The following is a 2277-nucleotide window of genomic DNA, read 5'->3' as shown; positions in this document are numbered from 1 at the left end:
CAAGTTTATTATAAGTAATATGAAATTATGCTTCATTTTCACATTATGTATACTTAGGAGTGATAGGAATGGAAGAGAGGAGATTGGAAAGAGACAAATAGGAAAAAATAGAAGAAAAATCAGAAGATTCGAAGGGGAGAGAGTCGGGAACTTGGGAGTTAAATAACTTGACAAGTACTTGGTGAATGCCCATTCTCGTTAAACAGTTCCTCAAAATGCATGGCCTCAGAATTGAAGACTGTTGGGAGAGGTGGACTCTTAGGCACTGTGACCACACTGGAGGTGGGATGTTTTGGACAGGGGATTTGGGGGAATCCTGAAATCTCTAAAAACATTTTACACTGTTTGGTTATTGGCTCCTTACGTGAAAGGGTCCCTGAGCACGCAAGGCGCCTGCCCAGTGCCCTGTTACCAACGGAGAGCGCGGCATCTCAGGTCTCATCTTCTGCAGAGCCTCCACGTCCTCGCCAGCAGTTTTCTCAGGGCTGCCTTCACATCCTTATTTCTCAGGGTGTAGATGAAGGGGTTCAGGGTGGGAGTGATTATGGAGTAGAAGAGGGAAATAAACTTGCCCTGCTCTTGGGAGTAGCTGGAAGGGGGCTGCAGGTACATATAGATGGCAGGAAGATAGAAGAGGGAGACCACCACCAGATGGGAGGAGCAGGTGCCAAAGGCCTTGTGCCGTCCCTTGGAGGACGGGATCCTGAGCACTGCACGCGCGATGAAGCTGTAGGAGAGCAGGATGAGAGCCAGGGGGACCAGCACGAAGAAGGCCACCAGCACGGCCAGTGTGGCATCGTTCACAACTGTGTCAGCACAAGACAGCTTGATCATAGCTGGCACCTCACAGAAGAAGTTGTTTAGCACCTGCCGCCCACAGAAAGGCAATTGCACTGTCAAGACTACCTGAACTAGGGAGTTGCCAAAGCCACTTAGCCAGGCCACGGCCACGAGCTGCTGACACAGAGGGCGGTGCATAATCAGGGCGTACCGCAGGGGCTCGCAGATGGCCACGTAGCGGTCCAGGGCCATGGCCGCCAAGACGATGCATTCAGTGCACCCCAACCAGTGGAAGATCGCATACTGCACCGTGCAGCCACCGTAGCTGATGGTCTTCCTGGAGCTGCTCATGTTGACCAGCATCTGAGGGACCGTGGTGGTGGTATAGCAGAGGTCTAGGAAGGAGAGGTGGCTGAGGAAGATGTACATGGGGCTGTGGAGCTGGGGATCCAGCCGGGATACCAGGATGATGGCAATGTTTCCCAACATGGCAAGAACATAGGACACCAGAAGGACCACAAAGAGAGGGAATTCCAGCCATGGCCTGTCAGAGACACCCAGAAGGATGAAGTCCCTGGGATGATCCCCCAAGAAGCTCTGGTTGTCAGTTCTCATGCTGAGGCATATTCTGGCACCTGTGATGAACCAAGGACGTCAGAATGAATAACACTTGAGAAGAGGAATTGTCTCACCTCTGTAGAGGCACCGAGACGTGGGGGAGTCAGAGCCAGGAGGCAGACCAGCTGCGTACGTACGTTGCCCTCCCTCCTACTCCGTGATCTTGACTATGCCATTTAATCTTTCTGAACTTCGATTTCTGCATCTGTGACAAGGGGAAAGAATACCTACTTCGACTATAGAGTCTTTGAGATGATAAAGGGACACTACCTTGGTGAAAGCATAACGTATGGACAGTTTTCTTTCAATTTGGTCCAAGTCAGCCATAGCTCCCAGCACCATTAGAATGTTTGTCTTGTCTCTACAAACTCATTTACAAGGAATTTACTACTTTCTTAGACTTTTTTGCTTTACATTTTGGAGGTGGAAGAGGTGAGAGGTGGCATAAAGCAAGCATTAGTTGGGGGGTTATTACTATGAACACACCCTACCCACCTCCTAAGGCTTACATCTGGCTCCCTGGCCCTCTGTACCATGCTGGTCTCTCCTACCATGACTACTCACACACAGGCAGCACTGTCACTCACTGTGACAGCAAAGAGAACACAATCCAACATCCTGAGTCCCTGGGGTGGAGAAGCGAAGTCACTCCCACCCCTTACTTGATCATGGCACCTAATGTGACCCCAAAGGATAGGATTTGAACACAGGGAGAAAGATATTGGTCTGGTAAGGAACACAGCCCTGGTGTTGGCTCCTGAAGGATCAGATGGCTGCCAATGCTAACATTTATGGGGCAGTCTGGACGTTTGAATTCCCTCTACAAGTTCTTTGCCAAGCAGCTGTTTCCTTTCAGAGTTGGAAAAGACAGCGATTTGG

The 2277-nt window shown here is 50.2% G+C and overlaps 1 protein-coding gene across 1 annotated transcript; it reads right to left on the bottom strand.

Moving 5' to 3' along the window:
* Positions 1 to 438: 438 nt before the first annotated feature.
* OR2B11 (olfactory receptor family 2 subfamily B member 11) lies at positions 439 to 1395 on the bottom strand (the record flags this gene model as incomplete). Its single annotated transcript, XM_081135506.1, has 1 exon — positions 439 to 1395. The coding sequence occupies one exon, from the start codon at positions 1393 to 1395 to the stop codon at positions 439 to 441; it is 957 nt and encodes a 318-aa protein (XP_080991632.1).
* Positions 1396 to 2277: the final 882 nt, after the last annotated feature.

This window comes from Miniopterus schreibersii (assembly GCF_964146895.1).
Source record: "Miniopterus schreibersii genome assembly, chromosome: 4".
NCBI lineage: Eukaryota > Metazoa > Chordata > Mammalia > Chiroptera > Miniopteridae > Miniopterus > Miniopterus schreibersii.
This window is presented reverse-complemented; position numbering and strand designations above follow the sequence as displayed.